Here is a 19633-nt window from a genome sequence, read left to right on the forward strand (position 1 = left end):
CATACTACGTTATTTTTAATGAGTTGCACATGTTACGTCATTTTTAATGAGTTGTACATACTACGTCATTTTTAATGAGTTGTACATACTACGTCATTTTTAATGAGTTGTACATACTACGTCATTTTTAATGAGTCATACATATTACATCATTTTTAATGAGTTGTACATACTACATCATTTTTAATGAGTTGCACATACTACGTCATTTTTAATGAGTTGTACATATTACATCATTTTTAATGAGTTGTACATACTACATCATTTTTAATGAGTTGTACATACTACGTTATTTTTAATGAGTTTCACATGTTGCGTCATTTTTAATGAGTTGTACATACTACGTCATTTTTAATGAGTTGTACATATTACATCATTTTTAATGAGTTGTACATATTACATCATTTTTAATGAGTTTCACATGTTACGTCATTTTTAATGAATTGTACATACTACGTCATTTTTAATGAGTTGTACATACTACGTCATTTTTAATGAGTTGTACATACTACGTCATTTTTTATGAGTTGCATGTTACGTCATTTTTAATGAGTTGCATATATTACATCATTTTTAACGAAGATAACGGAATGAAAGTAACGATGATGTTCATTATTATCCCCCGCCAACCAACGAAGTTGGCGGGGGATATAGAAATGGGTTCCGTCCGTCCGTCCGTCTGTGTGTCCGTCACATTTCGTTTCCGGAGCTTAACTATAAATCCCCTCAAGATATATTTACGAAATTTGGTAGACATATCAAGCAAGTGGTAAACTGGTGCCTTTTCATATTTAGAGATTTCCCCAAAAAAAATTTAGGTCACTTTCCATCGAAACAAGTTGGGTATTAATAAATAATTGAGGTTAACCTTTGTTTCCAGAGAATAGTTGCAAAGCTATTAACTATTTCTTTATGAAATTTGGTACACACATCAAGAATAAATTGAACTGGTTTCTTTTGATACTTATCCTCATTTATTATGGCGGGGGATATCGAAGACTTTGTCTTCAAGGGATGCTCGTTATATTTTTATATTTGTGGTCATTGCTTGGAGTTGTAACCTTTGTTTGTAAACAATGATTGTAAGCTTGTTAGAATAGACATGGTTCAACATGATGTTAAGGAAGCACACTTGCATTTCAGCTGTCTGGTCTGGGTTCGATTCTCGACCCAACTACAAACTGTTGGATTGGAGTTTCACAGGAAGGGCGTTGGTTGCCCCACAAAGTACTCTCCCTCAGATGGACGTTAAACCAGGGGTGTGTTCAGTTACCAAGCAGCGAGCTGGTGCTTGCCAAGCCAGCCGTTCATTGACAGTTTCGAATGGAGTGCTTGCTTGAGTGCTTATGCCACTTGGCGAGCGCTCTACAAGAAACTTGGTAACTGAACACACACCTGGTGTCTCGTCGGTTAAAGACCCCACTGTGTCTTTCGAGAAGAGTAGGCGAGTTATCGCTGGCACGCTGAACAAATTACGAATTATTTTCAAAATCGTCTTCAATCGAATGTCGGGCCTGGCCATCCAGTTCGTGAGGGACTTGGAGGAAAAACTTTTCCTGCCAATCCCACAAGAATGTGGGAAGAATGGTGTCCATTAAAGTAGGAGTACTGTAGTCGAAATAAGTCGTCGTTATGACGTGTTTATGGTTACTTTTCCTAATTATAGATAAAATTGTCAGTGTTATGACGTGGTTGTCATGCTGGAGAGGGAATGCGCAAATGATAAGCAACGAAGTGAGTCTTGGGTTGTGCGGGGGGGGGGGTCGGATTGGGGGGGGGTGAAGGTAATGTAAGGAATAAAAGGGAAGGGTAGAGAAAGAGTGAGCGCAGTAGTTTTAGCCAAACCCACCTCGACATTGCCACATCTCATATCATTATAAAAAGGAAGTGAGGGAGGAAGTGATGGAGAGCGAGAAAGGAGAGAAGTGTGTCCAGAGGAGCTTCGGCTTCCTCCCTTACGATAACCCAGGAATGAAACCTCCGAGAAACAACTGCGGGAGTCCCAGCCTGCGGGGAGGGTCCAAGTCGAGGCGAGTGCGTCCGCGGGACGAGCACGCGGGACAGGAGACCCTCTGGCAGCGTCGACTTTTACAATTACAGCACCACGAACGTTCGTGCGTGCAGCGACATCGGGAAGCACGGAGACCGGTCGAGCGGGAGCACTTCTCTCAATCGCAACCACAGAGGAGCCGGCAGGGCGAGCGTCGCGAACGGAAGCAAGAAAAACGGTGGGTAAAGGTCGAGGAGCACCACCATCAGCACCACCAGAACCACGAGGGCCGAACACCGGTGGAGCTGCGGGACCCGGGGCTGGACGATCGGGACCGGGAGGACGTGGTGCGGCGGAAGGAACCGGCGGGAGATCTGGGGAAAGGCACGGACGGACCCGTGGCTGGATCTGGCGACACCGACGGCGTGACCGCCTCGAGCGCGTCCCGCGTCCCCGACCTGGGCTCCGGAAAGGGTTCCTCGGTCCCGGGTCTTCGCCCGGGGCGCCCGGCCGTGGCAAACGCCGCCCGGGAGCGCAGTCGCGTCAAGACCCTTCGGCAGGCATTTCAGGAACTTCAGCGCACTCTTCCTGCCGTGCCTCCGGACACCAAGCTTTCTAAGCTGGACGTCCTGCTCCTCGCCAGCACGTACATCGCTCATTTAACACGCACGCTCCGTGGAGACGGCGATCGTGCGGGGTCGCTCCGCCAGCGTGCCTCCTACCTCCACCCAGTCAAGGTACAGTACAGACGTGCTCTTGACACCGAACACACACACACACACACACACACACACACACACACACACACACACACACACACACACACACACACACACACACACACACACACACACACACACACACACACACACACACACACACACACACACACACACACACACACACACACACACACACACACACACGCACGCACACACACACGTATGTATGTCGATAAAACAAAACGAGTGCTCATTATAACAACAGCACGGGGGTCATGACGTCACGTTAAAAAGTCAACGAATTATTAATATTTCCCTCCTTAGTTACAGCCCTCTGATAACACAGTAACCAAGCTTCCCACTGAACAGATTCCTTTTATTTTATTACTTCTCTACTTGGCCACGGACTTGTTGATCAAAACTTGTAAACTTGTCAGACGACACACCGACCAACATAACAGCCTGCAGAGACAATATAATTATATATTAATGATTTTAAACATGCCAAAATTATCAAAGTAATATTTCATTATTTTTCCCATTCAATGAATTGTGTTAAAAAAAATTAATAAATCCTAATTTATAGAAATTCATTAAATCCTGTTTGTATAGTACTACTGCATTGTGATGTGCAGTGTATATATATATATATATATATATATATATATATATATATATATATATATATATATATATATATATATATATATATATATACATACACACAGACGGATCGTCGGACCAATGGACCGACATCAATTGGAGTGGATATACATACGTCTGGGAAAGCAACGGCAAACCACCTCGTGTAACTGTTGCCATGAAACTGCTTCGGCAGCACAGATGCTCTGTGACGTTACGGAGCATGGAACATCATCATCACAATATTCACACAAGATTAATACCGTTTATAAAAAGCACAGTCATCTAACAAATTGATGTGTTAAACTTACAACAGCTTTCAACAACTAAGAAAGAAAAAAAAATATATATATATATATATATATATATATATATATATATATATATATATATATATATATATATATATATTTATACGGTGACCCAGAGATCCCTCACATTTAAGATGTTGTGCTCTTGTCTTTGTGGAGCCAGGACAACGCAGTCTTACATAGACTTCTTAGCAAGGGTTACACTGGGTGGTTTGCCATTGCCTTCCCTGCAGTAGTTATGGCAGCAATTTGGAATTTGTTCAGGGTATCAGCGATAGCTTGCCTTCTCTCAATTCAGGACACCGTGGGATCTTTAACGTCCACCAAATAATTCCGGCTGACGGCACGTCCAGTTTATCGTCCAAACACACACGTTGATGAATCAATCACCCTGCTTGTGAAACACCGGTATGACAGTTTATTCAAACACTGGGTCAGGATTCAAACCCAGGCTAGACAGCTTAGAGCCGAGTGTGTGTAACTCCAAGCCATCGTGTGTGTGTATATATATCGTTTATTTATATTTGTCAGTTGGCGCTAGCTTTCCTCCTGGTGTGCGTGCGTGAGAACACACCTATATGTCCTAGAATTGGTCAGTAGGTGTGTCTGTGTATTTGTACTGTATCCACTATATCTGTGTGTATGTATATATATATATATATATATATATATATATATATATATATATATATATATATATATATATATGTATATATGTATATATATATATATATATATATATATATATATATATATATATATATATATATATATATATATATATATATATATATATATATATATGTATATATGTATATATATATATATATATATATATATACTGTATAATGTATATATCTTGCATATACTTTACATCATTGATCAGTAGTGGTGTACATTTGTGTTTTTTCCCATCATTTGTCCAGGTTTGTGCGTTTGTCTGTCTGCCTGTCTGTACACATCTCTCCTCTATTGTTGTGACCAATAAAACCATGCTCGGTTACTTTGCATGGTACATACTGCAACATGTAATACAGCACATGGGGGCCAATCAGTTCCTTTGTGGGTGAACAATGAAAGTAGAAAAGTTTTTTTTTTCCACTGTCGTTGTTCAGTTGAAATGATAAAACAGCTTGGAAATGGAGGAAAAAAAAAGACACAATATATATTCTTACATTTATAGAGGTCAAGACTAACACTGACCTTTATGGTAAGGCCACGGACTTACCAATCACCGCTCGACGGTTACATTTTTCACAAATTGTGGTCTTAAATTTAACCGTTGCGGCACGTAATATCACGATACACGTGCTGCCTACAACATGAGTGTACACTGCATTCCTTATCTCATAATAATGACACTGTATAATATGATATCTCATTAATAATCAAGACACTCGTATAAAGAGAAAAAAGTTGCCGAGCCTTGAAAATTGTGAGCATCAAGTTCCGAAAACTTTTTGAACACTCCTCGTATGTACTTTGTAGACACGGTACACCGCTGCGTACATGCGCCTCCATCCATGTGCGAGTACAAAGTGCGTTCACACTCTCCTGTCACCTGTTGAGCTGGTTACATAAGCTCGCACACCAATTTACTTGCTGCATGCACCACATTACATGTTATGGTGGTTTACCGTAACCACACTAGCCCAATAATCGCTTTCCTTGTAATCACAATTGTAATAACTGCCGTTACAAACATGTATGCGAGTTGTAACGTTTTATAGTACGGGACTCACTTACGAGTGTTGATCAGTAAGTCCACGAAGGACACAAAAGTATATAAGTAGGGTGACCATTCGTATTTATAATGTCGTAAAGAGAATTAATTGTGTGCAGACATTTCGTTATAACCGTTGTACAAATGTCACGCACTTTTCTTTAGTAACAAATGACTTATCGTCGGGCCACAGATTTACTGATCACCTCTCGTATAATTGTATCCTCTTTGCTCGACCTTTTTTCTTATTTCCAATTGAGAAGGAAACTAAAAATTTGACAATTGTTTTGGCGTAATAACTATAATAATAAATATAAGAGATTTTGCACGGCGTGTCTGACTCAAGGAGAGGTTCGTACAAATAGTCAAGACTGTAATAACACGCTGTATGAAGTGGACCATCATTACAACCACTGATATTATTTCATAAATTAACCTTAATTTAAGTGTATTGGATTATTGTTCCAAATTATATTGTATTATTTAATTGTATCAATTATAATTATATTATTCATTTTATCATATTGTGTTATATTTATTGTATTTATATGAACCATTTCTTCGTATATAATTACTTATTGTTATTATTTAACCTTTAATATTCATTTTTTTAAATTATATAAATTTTCGTTTTTATTCGTAGTGAATCACCTTTATTATTCATTATTTGTATTATTTTTTATTTAATAATTCTATTTAATGTCATTTTTGTGTACAGTACATACAATTCCTGTGTGCTTTGGCCATACACGCGGACGCGTCTCATGATCCATCATCGTTTAACTATTGATACACTTCAGAGGATTACATGATGATATTTTATTCTCTTTGTTATAAATGGGTTAAAAGCGATTTTTGGATCAACGGAATAAAAGATTAACAAATGAGCCAACCGGCTTCGATTGGTCTTCAAGAAATTCTCGGAACGAGATGCTCACAATTGTCTTGAGAATCTCCAAAACGGTTTTTATGTTTCAATATGTGAGTATTTTTGATTGGTGAGAATATTTGTTTCTCAACTGAAAAATGAACAAAAAAAAACAATCTTTGCTGTGTCTTATACTCTGAGTATCTCCTCGATTCATAGAACCCTTTTTGAAGGTCTATTGTGTCTACAAAAAGGTCAATAAGGTCGATTGTTTTTATAGATCTGGATTGTCGTCGTTTATGTCCGAATTATCTGCTATTCCTCGCATGGTTTTAATATATCAAACACCTATGTGTGTAAATAGGAAAAAAAACATTTAAAACTTGTAAATTTCCCAAAATTTGTTAACCAAGATTAGTTAACTAAGTGTTTAAGAACACTTTCAAAAATTGGAACATTCTTCAATGGATATTTAACGATGAAGCAAAATCCCATGTGAAACAATTGAATTTGAACCCCAGTGTTTCCCCCCCCCCCCATTTGTACCATTCGAACCCCAATGGAGTCATTCAAACCTAAAGTTGAAACGTTCAAACCCAATTGTTTAACGAGGATCGGGCACTCCCAGACCGAGAAATTGGTGCTGTCCTGGAGATCCTCAAATATTTATCCCTTTAACTCGATGATCCTTTTCTGGTTCATTTTCAGGTACACACCAGTGTTTCATACTATACATCCCTCCCTTCCTCCCCTCCTGGAATATGGTATAGGGTAAATCTCCACCCTCTCGCCCACCCTGCATGAACTATCACAGATACCTGTTGGAGCATAATTTACTCTTCAATGTCAGACCTTCTTCCGTAGTAGAACTAACATATGGTACACATACACCTTGTATTTTCCACTGGAGAATCTACCACGGAGGAAGGTCGGCCATAGGGAAGTTGGGGGAGGGAGGAGGAATCTGATATGTTGGAGGGACATTTGCCATGGAGGTTTGGAGGGAGTGGGTGGGGGGGGACCTGCTGTGTGATCATATCACTCAGATGCTCCAAACACCCTGCCAGTGTTCTTTTTCATGAAAATCAATGCGATGATGCACCCTCCACCCCCACCCCCGACTTTCGGCTGGTCCATGGTCGTGCCCAGTGTAGATCTCTTCCACGCCCGGTGTCGGCGATGGAGGTAAATCACTGCGTATTGTTAATTTTCACAGGCATACAAGATATGCATTTACACTCTCCAGTCACCTATAGAGCAGGTTATGTGAACTCCACCCTCCCCTCTGAAAGTGACCATGTTGGACATCTTGCAATTCCTCAAGAACCCTTCATGACATCAACCAATTTCTAACCTTACGTTGATCCCTTTTGCTCTTTTTCTCACATTCCCATCCCTCCTATCCTGCAGAAATGGCCGATGAGGTCTCGTCTGTACGTGGGGGCCTCGGGAAGTTTCTTGGGAAACACAGTCGTGAAAGGGACCGAAAGCCCGCAGGCAGAACCGCCGGTTTCGATCCCATGAGCGAGCTGATCAACAGGCGATCACAGCGTTTTACAGTACACTTCTAACCCCATACTGTATATCCCTTGTACAGTGCAGTTCAAACCTCATACAGTACACCTGTCTGGGTTCATCTGTTTAACATTGCTCGAGGTCGGCATCTCAGATTCAAATACAATGTTGTTTATTTGGTCACTGTCTTGTCCGTGTGTTGGTACTTGGTGATGTCTCTGAATGTTCTTGAATCTTGTCCTTGAAATGTGATATTTGTGTGAGATCCCTGTAAACCTAAGATCTTTATACAAAACAGTAACCTATCCGACTGGCTCCCGCCATCAATCCCCCTCCTTCCCACTACCCCTCGTTCTATTTCATATTTTTACTTATTTATTTTATTGACAAAATTAAGGCTCATGGAGAACACAAGCAAGAGGAGGGGAGAAAACAAGGAAACTGCAAATAAGACGGTTGGGCTAGGCAGAGTCAATGGGGTGAAAAAGATTGGAGGTAAATATGGTGGGGGGGGGGGTGACATGAGATGGTGGTGCATCATCAGGTTGAAGCCCTGGAGAGAAGAGTGGGATTGAACATCAAAAAAGGGGGACAAGAAAAACAGATTTGAGGTGTGAAGTAAGCATGGATTTTGTGTTTAATTAGGAGGGTGTTATTGGAGGAACATGTACATCCTGAGGAGCTGGGGAGGATCGGAGGGGTGAGAGAGCTGAGGGAGCTAGACTAGAGGAGAGCTGGTTAAAAAAGAAAAAAAAAATAGTCTGCTGACCTGACTGTCACATGAGAGCAACATACCTTGCAATTTGGACTCGTCATGAGAGATTCCAATAATGGTGAGAGCTTTAGATTCCACAGAATCCAGGAGAGACGGGTGCGATACTATGGTACCAGCCCATAGCATTGAGCATTACTCCATTGAGCTTTGGATAAAGGCCTTGTAGATTGTGAGTCGTTCTGATTTACCAAGGGAAGATTTGGATCGACGGAGGATGCTCAGTCTGCGGCTCACTTTGTAGACCAGTTTTGCTGTGTGGCTGGTTCAGAAGAGGTCTTGAATGATGGTGGGGCCTGTAACGTTCAAGAGGCTGAACCTCCTCCATTGGTTCACCACAGAAATAGACCGGTGCATTAGTTTGACGATCCTTCCGGAGCGACAGGGTGAGACAGTGAGATTTTCCAGGTTTGAAGGCGGTGTCACATTTGTTAGATCAGCAATTAATCATTTTCAGATCAGAAGAGAGAGAGAGAGAGAGAGAGAGAGAGAGAGAGAGAGAGAGAGAGAGAGAGAGAGAGAGAGAGAGAGAGAGAGAGAGAGAGATAGATAGATAGGGGAGATGCACCTGCTTGTCTGCCTAGCAGATGGATGGTACGACACAATGTGGAGTCGTCTGCAAAAAGGGAGGGTATCCCACGGCATTGGAGAGGTAGTTTATGTCGATGAGGAACAAGACCCTGTCTTGTGGCACTCCAGCCTTTCATGGGAGAGAAGAGTATTTTTCTTTCCATATTTGATTTATCCTTACTTCGTTTATCTTGTACCTTCTCATGATATTAAAATCGGTGCAATTTTATTTTAATATGTTTTTTTAAACGAAGTTCTGAAAGTTGGCAAACTTTTTGAATACACCTGATATAGTATCATATATGAGATGCACTGTATGTACTGTACAACAGCATGCAATTAATATCAAACCTGATATTTAATGAATGCTGAATTAGAATATATAATATATGTGCAGAAACAATACTTATTGGTGCAAACTGTGCTACATTGAGTTTTGACGGATTTATAAATCTGATCACCGTGTATATTGTTCTTAAACTATTTAAATTAATTCACAAAAATATGTCATACATGGAAATGGCATTACTGGTGGAATCAAATACAGTATTATATTACGTAAAGTATTTTACGGTATTGTGCTGTAACATGCACAATACATGCATTTTTTGTTGTTGTTTTGTGTTTTTTTTTTTTTTGAATGCTTGTAGCCACATTCGGTTTTTGTTTGGAATCCCAACCGTTCTTCACCTGTGTACGACGAGTTGAGGTTACAACGTGCGATATACTCTATATTACATATTCATGAACTTTTGCACAGTGCTTAATAAAATGTCACTTTGAAACCCACTACACGCTGTCTTATTTGTAACAAAGAACAAGAGAAACTAGAACTGCCACTTTATAACTGCTGGCAGTGATGACCGGGTACCAAGATGTCCGGTTTTGATACAAATACCACCCTGCTTTGATACAACACGGGACTGACGAGTTACCGACCGAGCAACACGAAGTGTTCAATCTATTTATTACGTATGCAGTTAGCCCTTTTTCCTGGGGACATTGTCGGTATCAATTAAATTGGCGTTTAAATTACCTGAACACGAAGCAATAAATGTGCGGGAAATGTCACCATGGGTCCACAGGGTAAACCGTAACTCTGCCGAGTAATACGGAGCCCCCCATACATCTCTCTACAATGCGGGATTCATGAGTTATGGACCAAGTAACACGCTGAATTCAATCAATTTATTACGTAAGCAGTTATCCCTTTATTCTGAATACATAGTCGGTATAAATTGAATTTTTGTTCTCATAATCTGAACACAAACAAATAAATGTGGACACCATAGATGTAGATGGTAAAGCAGGATTCCCCTCCATCTAATGAGGGCCCACACGTTTCTCTACGATGCGGGATTCACAAGTTATGGACCGAGGTACAGGCCACGTTCAATCCATTCATTATGTACACAGTTGATCATTTTTCCTGGGGCTATCATCAGTATCAATTGAATTGCTTCTCCTCTACCCTCAAACGCATGCAAAAATAAAAATAAAAAATTCTTCAAGTTCTCAGATTCAAATTATTAAATAATTCTGGCTGCCAGACCTTGTGGCTGATTGGGTTGAAATTTATAACGAACATTCCACATCTCCACTAGATCATAATTGTGGAGTTTCACATTGATTGATGCAGTAGTTCCAGAGAAAATATTATTTAATATTTCACTTCAGTCCAATATGGCTGCCAAACCATGCGACCTCCATCAAAAGGTGGTCAGAACTTTTTGTTCGGCATGGATAGGCGGTCATACCTGTAAAGTTTCACGTCAATCTGTTGAACCGTTTCAAAGTAGAAGACTTTTTAATTTTCAATCCAATATGGCTGATGAACCACATCACTTATGAAATCATAAACTTATATTCTGCCTCTAATAGGATAGGGGATCACGCATGTTGAGTTTCATGTTAATCGGATAAGGTGCGTTTTTCTATCCAAGATGGCCACCAAACTATGTGACTTGTGACATCGTAATTTTTATCGTGTATGCAACCATGGCGTTCGATGATGGTTGCAAAGTTTCGCTTCAAAAAGATAAGTGGTTCCAGAGAAAACATTATTTAATATTTTTCTTCAATCCAATATGGCTGCCAAACCATGTGACCTATCAATTATTCATTAACAAACTTATATCCCCTAACCTTGGAGAATACGTTTGTGAAGTTTCCCCTTGATCTGACCAGCTGTTCTGGAGAAGATGTTTGAAGGTTTTGGGGTAAATTCAATATGGCCACCAAACCATGTGACCTATCAATTAGAAATTAACAAACTTGTAAAAGGATGTCAGAGGGAATGTGTGTGTAAAGTTTTGTCTCAATCTGTCCAGCCGTTCTGGAGAAGATAAAAAAAATTCAAAACAATATGGCTGCCGAACCATGTGACTTATGATGTCATAATTTTTTCTACGGTGATTTATTGCGTCAATGACGCTCAAGAAATTTCAAATTTTTTCTGATGCAGCTTTCTCCCTGTCAAATTTTCACTGCAATACCACTTCACCGATGACGTCACGAAAAAATCACACGTGTTCCCCATGGGGAACGTGTTCTCCATGTTTCGTGGCTCTTGCCATGTGCCAAGTTTCAATTTTTTCCATTGCATGGTTTCAGAGATACAGAGGTCCAACGTTTTTCGGTTTTTCAAAGATGGCACCTGTACCACGTGACCTATGACGTCATAATTATCAATTAAGTATGCAATCGAAAAAGATACTTTGGTGAAAATTTCATGTCGATCGGATTTACGGTTTATGAGAAAATGAATTTTAAAGCGAAAATGAATTTTTATGAGAAAAAACGCACACACACGCACACACAGGCACACACACGCACACACACACACGCACACGCACACGCACACGCACACGCACACGCACACGCACACGCACACGCACACGCACACATACACACGCACACATACACACACACACATACACACACACACATACACACGCACACACACATACACATACATACACATACACACATACGTGCAGCCTTGAAGCTGCTGGTTGCATCATTGATGAGTGACACAGCTGTGCCACTGATGCAGTGCCCCTGTTACCAGAACAATGGTGCTCATTTCGCTGACCTCGTAACGATGACAGGCTGAGTCAACCCCACCTGGTGTTAATACAGTGCCTGACGGCGCTCAAACTCACGACCCTCGGATCCGAAGCCAGCCACCCTCACTGCCAAGCCAATCCCAGACATGAAATCAGAGCCACCTCCCCAGACATATCACGTACCTTCGACACGGTCTGGCACCCTGCCCTGCTCACCAACCTCTCTTCCTGTGGTATCCAAGGCCATCTCCACTCATGGCTCACAGACTTCCTCTCCCGTCAAAGTCAACATGCGGCCCGAAATGGAGTTCTCTCATCCCCTCTTCCTGTCCAAGCTGGAGTTCCTTAAGGCAGCGTTCTGGGCCCTGTTCTTTTTGGATTTTCATCAATGATCTCTCTATCTCTCTTGAAAATCCTCTATCTCCTTGCTGATGACTCCACCCTCTACCGTACCATCCGTCATCCCTCGGATCGGCAAACAGCAGCTTCTTCACTCTCTGCAGATCTGGATAAAATCACAAACTGGTCCAACACTTGGAACATGTCTTTCAATCCTGACAAATCTCACACTCTCACTATGTCTCTCTGAAAGGATCGTCTGGAACACCCCCCCCCCCCATCCACTTTTTCAACAATCCTCTGGAAGAAGTCCTTTCATTCAAGCTTCTGGGTCTCACTTTCGGCCATGATCTTTCCTGGGAAAGCCAGATTTCCAAGCTGGCCTACAAAGCCAGTCGCCGACTGGGAATCTTCTGACATGCAAAGCCATTCCTCAGCCCACCTGAGCTCCTGACAACATACAAAGCTTTCGTCCTCAGCCTGATGGAGTACTGCTCTCCCTTCTGGGCTGGTACGCCCGCCTCTCACCTTTCTTGGCCTCACGCTGTGAAAACCAAGGCATTTAGGATCATTGGTATCTCCCGCAGTGAGACTGAGTATTTGGGTCTCTCACTCTCTCACCGAAGGCAGGTCGGTGGTCGTTGTTTTCTACCTTCTCCTCTCTGGCCTCGCCCCCCCACCCCTTGTTCTGTCTGAGATATGCCCCCCCCCCCCATATATCCACAGGGAGCTCAAGGTCTGCCAGCAACCCCCTTCTGGTAAAACTACCAAAATCACGAATCACTGCTCACCTTGACCCTTTCATTCCACTTTTTCCCCGCATTTGGAACAAACTCCCTCACTCTCTTTAATCGCATTCTTCCATTTTCCAGGTAAGTATATGGTCCAAGTCTTTCAAGAACCAGCTGCGCAGGACTGACATTCAACTGAAGGTTATTTGTGCAGGAATTTACAATTTGTTCAGGGTGATGGCGATAACTCATCTATTCTTCATGAACAACGAAGAAAGGCCTCAACCCAATACCTGAGCTTTGTTGTGCTCACCACTATATTTTGGACCTGATTCTACGCTCCAGGTAATGAATGATGTCCGACAACAAACTGCTGCACCGGCGCTGCGTGACTATGGAATTGCTCCGTACGGCCAACCGTCAATCCTTGGAAAGAAAGGTGAATCAGTTTCTCATGGACCCCAAAGTTGTCTTCAAGGACCCCGTGGTATCTGTTGGAGAAGAGATGTATGTTTAGGCTCATGTCATGGTCAATTAAAACTTGTCTACAACCTGTCTGTGAACACGGTGATTATAATTGACTGAGACAGCCGTTTTGTGGTTGGTTTACTCCACGGGTATCTTTCTGGAAAGGTTTGTATTAGCTTGATTCAATCCGCTTGCTCATAACCAACGATATACGTACAGGCAGCTGTGTCAACATCATGTCTGTCGCCATTTTCTCGGTACAATTATCAAGATATTTGGCTGTCTTCGTCTTCCTGCACTTCTCTCATACAGAATGAGAGTTCACAGGGAATGGCTTTTCTCTTCTGATTTTTTTCATCACAGCGTGACAGTAGTGACGTCATAGAAACGTTATGAGATTTTGCATTGCACCAGTACCTCGCAAGTGGACAAACCTCAAGGACCAGTGGAGAAACTGATCGAGCTGATGATGATGGTGATTGCACATCTAACTGAGATTTGATCACAAACTCTATCTGAAGCTTGCCTCATTCATTTCCCCAGTTTCGCCAGGCACTGATTGATGTGCGGCTCAGCTTCTGATGCAATGCTCCCTCTTGGTCTTCCATCCTGACCCTAAATGGACAGGCAATATGGAATTTCGCCATAGATATGAGCACAAAGGCAATTTGTTTCCCCTGAAAGAAAGTGTGGGATCTCTAAAATTCATAAGCGAATGATAAAATCCAGCTCAGCAAGTTAACGCTCCCCTCAAAGTATTCTGCAAACTGTGCAATGCAGCACCCCCTCCTTCAACACCCACTCTACAGCACCCCATCTGAAAGAACCAAATTCACAAAAAAAAACTACAAGGGTACTCGGTAGAGTGCATACCTCCACCACACAATGCCTGATGCAGTGGAACGTATCGGGCAAAATACATTTTTGAAATATCATGCTATATCTCGTTTCTGGCCTTGTCTGTCAATAGTGAAGAATCAGTGTAAAAATTAAATAATTATCGGTTCCAGATCAGAATCTTCACCAAAATCGAATCAATTCTTCTGTGTCCACTAAGTTTCGTCCGAATCCATCCACAACATTTTGCGATATCGTGCTATATATCGCTTTAGCTCCGTCTCTCCATGGTGAAAAAAAATCAATCAAAAAATCTCATATCCTTATCTTCACCAAAATCGAATCAATTTTTCTGTTACACACCTAACTGGCACACTAAATTTCATCTGAATTCAACCACAACTTTTTGAGATATCCTTCAAACAAACAAACAGAAAAAAAAACCAATGTCACCCCCAGGGTGACCAGTATCTTGCCAAAATGTGAACATGAGTGACTGATTTATTCGATTAAAGTCACTCAAAAAATAAGGGTTTCGTCGACCTTGATGCTTGACCTTTTTGTGACCTTGACCTTTGACCTTGACCTTTATATTTTCGTACGGTTAATGGTATCTCTCCAGGACCGTTGTACATGAAATATCAAGAGATTTTGATGAGAACTGAAGAAATAAAATTTTCATGAAAAATCCGTTTTTTTGTCATGAAATCATCAAATGACGTCATAGCGTCAAACTTTTGACAGATCTGGAAAGCACTTATCAAGCGTTTTCATACGAGGTATTTCTCGATATGGTATCTAAGATTTCAAAATTTGACCTTGGGGTCAAAAACTTTCGACCTCCAGCGCTAACCATGAAGGTCAAGGCCGATCGCCACCAAAAATTAATCAGCTGAGCGCCAGACCATGAACTATATTCCCATGAAGTTTGAAGACGATCCGATCAAAATTACTCAAAAAATAAGGGTTTCGTCGACTCCCCTGATTTGCAACAGTGACCTTGACCTTTGACCTTGACCTTGAAAATTTTATGCGCTGAAAGGGACCTCTATAGGACTCTGATATGCGAAGTTACAAAAATTTCCAATGATAACTGTGCTCTGCAGAGTGATCGATATGTGATTACAGACAAAAAAAAAAACAAAACATACAAGCTGACTAACATATCTTGCAAAAACTTCGTTTTGGCAAGATAACAAGAAACACATCGTGCTTAGCACGATGATTGCAAAATAAATCCCCCAACCTCCCAAAAAGTTGCCATGGTTACATCAAATTGCCCATTTCATGAAGATTAATATTGACGATCTTAATCAATGCTCAGGTCAATCAGATGAGAATTGAGTATTTGAATGAACCGTGCCAAAATTGAACCTTGGAACAGTCCTTCAACAATATCTATATGATAAGATCGTGTGTGTGTGTGTGTGTGTGTGTGTGTGTGTGTGTGTGTGTGTGTGTGTGTGTGTGTGTGTGTGTGTGTGTGTGTGTGTGTGTGTGTGTGTGTGTGTGTGTGTGTGTGTGTGTCCGTCCATTTTGCATCTCCTCCCAAACCACTGGTTGTAGAAAGTAAAAAATGTCAAGGGCCCAGGTAAAAATGTAAAACCATATTCATTGCCAAGTGCCCACCAGCAGTGCAGGGTCAAATTTTTGTGGGGGATTTGGACAAACGTTTCATTTACTTACATCGATAAATGCCCAAACAAAGCAAACGTGGCTTCTGCTTCATATAGACAAGTTACGACATGGGTAAACTGGGTAAACTGCTTGAAAATTATAAATCAAAAGAGGAAGTTTTACCACTGGATTGGAATTTATTGAGGCCTCGTCTGGAATATTGTGTGTAGTTTTGGTCACCATGTCTGAGGAAGGACGTAGCTGCAATAGAGAGGGTTCAGCGCAGTGTTACTAGATTGATTCCGGAACAAGTTAGACTCAGCTGTGAGGTGCGGCTGAAAGACAGGGATGTACAACAACATTAGGTGATTAAAGTAGGGGATATGATGGAGATGTTTGAGATAATGAAAGGTGGAGACAAAATGAGTGCAGAATAGTTTTACAGCAGAATAGACAGTGATAGGACCAGGGCGCCATAGCCTGAGAGTGAAGAAGAAGAGAGGAGAGTATAATAAGGCAGGGTCTTTCACTCAAAGAGTCGTTCTTGCATCAAAAGGAAATGGGACGCAGGAGGAGGCCTTTCGGCCAATCATGCCTGCGTTACACCAACACCAGATTGAACTAGAGAGTTCATAGAACACCTTACCCCATGCAGTCTTGAGAAACAAGGACACATGGACGGGGTCTGCGAGCAACAAATTTGATCGGTCATGATGACGTAAAATGCCGTCATATTTTGTCCAAGTAACGCTAAACCGAAGGGGTTTGAAAGTGCCAAAAAGGTGATTTGTGTTCTCCAGTGTTCAAGTGTAGAATTCAATTGAAATATAATATAGAGTTATAGACTTTAAAGAATGTAGAAAAAAAAAATTCCGGAATTTTACTGCGGTTGATGCAGCGTCTTTTACACTACCTTATTTAACACGTTACATAAGTTATTCGTGCCTGTTGTTTGTGTCCTTTATGACGTCGCTAAAAACAGTAAATTTCCTGTTTGGAATTATTTTCAGGTTCGTTTAACTGCCAAAGAAGCAGACGGAGTAAAAAAAAAATTATCTCACTCCTCTGCTCATGCACGATGAGTACAAATTCATAGCCAAAGCAATGCAAAACTTTGGGTTCGTCTTCCGATTTGTGTTCAAAATATAACATTCAATTGAAATGAAGTTGTTCCTCGATGATAAACTGATGTCAGTAGACAGACAAACAGACAAGCCGGTAGGTGACATGGGTGGTTGCTATATAATTGCATACTAGTCATAAAGTTTTTGACGGATCGGGCTGAAATTTTTTGACAAAGAGGTTGATTACAGTGCGCATAAAAGCGCGGAAGCCGATTTTTGATTTTCGAAAAAAAAAAAAAAAATTCGGATTTTTTCAAAAATTTCAAAGTCCCGTTGATAGACAACGGTGGCGTCCATAGCAACGGTGCTCAAAAGCATACAATTAGATCCTGGTATGAACCTACCTGTCAAGTTTCATCAAAATTGGTTGACTCCTCTGGCCTCCAGAGCTGTCCATTACATACAAACAGACAGACGGAAAACCTGAGAATAAAGGTAGTCTAGCAACCACCCAACAAAGTGGATCAATTCCTTCACCCCACTTTTGGCTTCACGTGCGTGGGAAAATAAACCCGTCAAGCTAATGGCGTAATTTCATTGTGGCGGGTGGGGAGAGGGATTGGGATTGGGGATGAGAAAACGTGGCAGGCTGAAGGATATCACTGGCGTGTTAAAAATGAACATGGAGAAATACATGTTTTTGTATTTTTTTGGGGGGGGGTGGGCAGGGAATGGGGGAAGGAGATATTTTAGGGTGAAGAATGTGATGTCTGTGAGAGGGTCTAATCAAGGGACAGACTGAGACAGACAGACAGATAGACAGAAGTAAACCAATTGCTTGACTCCATTTTTCGCTTTGTGTGCGTGGGATAAAAACACTTTAGGGAGGTGTTTGTTTGTCATCACTCGCGATGTGTACCGTATAGTGCAACCCAGTGGTGGTGGTGGTGGTGGTGGTGGTGGGAGAGGGTATTACAAGTCAGCTGTGGAGATGAGTTGCAGTTTTGCACTGAACACTTGTCAAGGAGCAAGTACTTTACTGACCCCCACCAGAAGGAGGAGGTATTACTCTTCAGTCTCCCATAGTGGATATGATGTTTCATAAGACTTCCATCTTGGGATTCCCTGCGTCATTCATTTCCTGGGGATGCTTGTCTTTGAGTTAACCCTGTTTTTCGCCACACACGATCCCGATACACACCCTACTTCACTACACACAATACCACACATTATCCCTTCATGAGATCCTTTCACAAACGTCACAATCAGCAGAGATGTACACAATCACCCATCCATACTCAAGTTACCGCCAAGTCCCATCACTGTTCACTCCACTGAAAAACTCCACTGAACCTATCTTGTCCTCACCCTTCATTATGTTAAACATCTCCATCAGATCCCCTCGTAACCGCCTCCTTTCCAATGTGTAAAGTTCTGTCTCCTTCAGCTGATCCTCTTAGCTTCATCTCGCTATCCCTGGAATCAATGTAGTCATACTACGCTGAACACTGGCATCTTCCTGTCCACGCTGCAGTTCCTCAAGGTAGCGTTCTGGGCCCTGTTATTTTTCTGGTTTTCATCAATGATCTCTCAAACTCTCTGGAAAATCCTCAATATCTCTTTGCTGATGGCTCCACCCTCTGTCATCCCTCAGACCGGCAAGCAGCAGCTTCTTCGCTCACTGCAGATCTGGACAAAATCACAAACTGGTCCAACACGTGTAACATGTCCTTCAATCCGGACAAATCTCACACTCTCACTATGTCTCTCCGAAAGGACCGTTTGGAAACCCCCCCGTCCACTTTCTCAACAATCCTCTGGAAGAAGCCCTTTCTTTCAAGCTTCTGTGTCTCACTATCTGCCATGATCTTTCCTGGGAAAGCCATATTTCCAACCTGGCCTCCAAAGCCAGTCGCTGACTGAGAATCCTCCGTCGTGCAAAGTCCTTCCTCGGCCCTCTTGAGCTCCTGACCACTTACAAAGCTCTCCTCCTCCTGATGGAGTTCTGCTCTCCCCTCTGGGCTGGTCCTCCTGCCTCTCACCTTTCTTGGCCTCACGCTGTGAAAACCAAAGCATTTAGGATCATTGGTATCTCCCGTGATGAGGCTGAGTCTTTGGGCCTCTCACTCTTTCACCGCAGGCATGTCGGTGGTCTTTCTGTCTTCTACCGTCTCCTCTCTAGTCTCGCCCACCCTGCTCTGTCTGCGATTTGCCCCCCCCCCCCATATTCCCGCAGGGCGCTCAAGGCCTGCCAGCAACCCAATTTTGTTAAAACTACCAAAATCACGAATCACTGCTCACCTTCACTCTTTCATTCCTCTTTTTTCCCGCTTTTGGAATAAACTCCCTCACTCTCTTCAATCCAATTCTTCCCTCCAGGTCTTGAAAACAGCTGT

General features: G+C 41.9%; 1 protein-coding gene across 1 annotated transcript; it reads left to right on the forward strand.

The window, feature by feature from the left end:
* Positions 1-1823: 1823 nt before the first annotated feature.
* On the forward strand, positions 1824-9896 carry LOC147009550 (uncharacterized). The gene is made up of 2 exons (XM_085861295.1): positions 1824-2727; positions 7667-9896. The coding sequence occupies exons 1-2, from the start codon at positions 1903-1905 to the stop codon at positions 7778-7780; spliced, it is 939 nt and encodes a 312-aa protein (XP_085717421.1). The 5' UTR covers positions 1824-1902; the 3' UTR covers positions 7781-9896.
* The last annotated feature ends 9737 nt before the right edge of the window (positions 9897-19633 follow it).

This window comes from Eptatretus burgeri, chromosome 17 (assembly GCF_056783735.1).
Source record: "Eptatretus burgeri isolate ZD-2024b chromosome 17, Ebu_testis_v1, whole genome shotgun sequence".
NCBI lineage: Eukaryota > Metazoa > Chordata > Myxini > Myxiniformes > Myxinidae > Eptatretus > Eptatretus burgeri.

What these genes read in the sequence shown, in the direction of transcription:
- LOC147009550 (XM_085861295.1), top strand. Translation starts at nt 1,903, where the DNA reads ATGGAGAGCGAGAAAGGAGAGAAGTGTGTCCAGAGGAGCTTCGGCTTC. An exon ending in CCTACCTCCACCCAGTCAAG is followed by an intron (nt 2,728 to 7,666) that starts GTACAGTACAGA and finishes CCTATCCTGCAG; the next exon opens with AAATGGCCGATGAGGTCTCG.